This window comes from Naegleria fowleri, assembly GCF_008403515.1.
Source record: "Naegleria fowleri strain ATCC 30894 chromosome Unknown tig47, whole genome shotgun sequence".
In the NCBI taxonomy this organism is placed as follows: domain Eukaryota; phylum Heterolobosea; class Eutetramitea; order Acrasida; family Naegleriidae; genus Naegleria; species Naegleria fowleri.
Genome location: NW_025407979.1, coordinates 35,464 through 36,498, shown reverse-complemented (window position 1 = coordinate 36,498; position 1,035 = coordinate 35,464). Strand labels below are relative to the sequence as shown.

The 1,035-nt window shown below is 40.4% G+C and overlaps 1 protein-coding gene across 1 annotated transcript; it reads left to right on the top strand.

Moving 5' to 3' along the window:
• Positions 1–16: 16 nt before the first annotated feature.
• Positions 17–643, top strand: FDP41_005703 (uncharacterized protein; the record flags this gene model as incomplete). The annotated part of the gene is made up of 1 exon (XM_044709257.1): positions 17–643. One exon carries the CDS (start codon positions 17–19, stop codon positions 641–643), a length of 627 nt encoding a protein of 208 aa, XP_044560003.1.
• Between the last annotated feature and the right edge of the window lie 392 nt (positions 644–1,035).

The following is a 1,035-nucleotide window of genomic DNA, read 5'->3' as shown; positions in this document are numbered from 1 at the left end:
GAAATGGAAACATCAAATGGATGCTGGAAAATACGAAGAGTTACAGCAACATTTCAGAGTGAGAGTTTCTGCGTGCTATCAAGAAACATTTGCCGGAAATTTGGGAACGAAATACTCAAAGAATTTTACAGTGATTGGAAGTATTGGATACAATTTGGACACACTGCTCCAGGTTGCTAAAGATTTGAATCTGTCCATTGTGGTGTGCGAGCGTTTGCACGATCGATGTGATCATTTTCAAACGCGTTATGTGGATACAAAATCATTGGTTGTGGAGAATTGCTATTCAAAACCTTGGCTTGTGCAAGAGAGTGGTGATGGAGTGCAAACTGCAGAAAAATCAGACATTGTGACTCATCGTGAGACTTGTGTCTATGAAATTGGGCAATCGACACAGAATGTTGAGAATGAGTGGATGTATGAATTGGCCGATCAAGAAAAGAAAGGCAAGTGGAATTTGTACAATCAAGCAGTGCAATACTATTTTGCAAAAGACTATGAGATGGCTCTCCAATTGTTGGTTCGATTTAAGGAGAGTCTGCAACATGATGATCATGGCGGTGAGGAGATGGATTTACCAACGGAGAGATTGATTCAGAAATGTCAAAGGATGGCGCATGCTCCAAAAACAATCACAGAATAATGAAGTGGAGTGCCTCATTGAATCATGAGGGAGATGGGTTTGTGAGAAAGGTTTGAGAGTATATTGAGGTGAATAAAAAGTCCACTGAGTGGCGGAACCTTAATTTTTGTTTTGATAGCAAAAGACGCGAATGGGATCAATCCAACAAATCGAGAAATTAAACAAGAGCCGTTTTGTAATCACTCCGTTCCCAAATTGGCCCATTGAAACAAGAAGTTGGGTGGGCCATTCCGTCTCCGCCGACTTACGGTTAAAACAGGTGATGAAAAGAACGTTGGATTTATTTTTAATGCTTTTCAAACCGGATCTTCAATCTCGCATGACAATTGGCAAGACAAAATCACCTCCTGTTGTAAACTTGAAACTCCGGAGTTGGGTCTTTTTTTATTCTT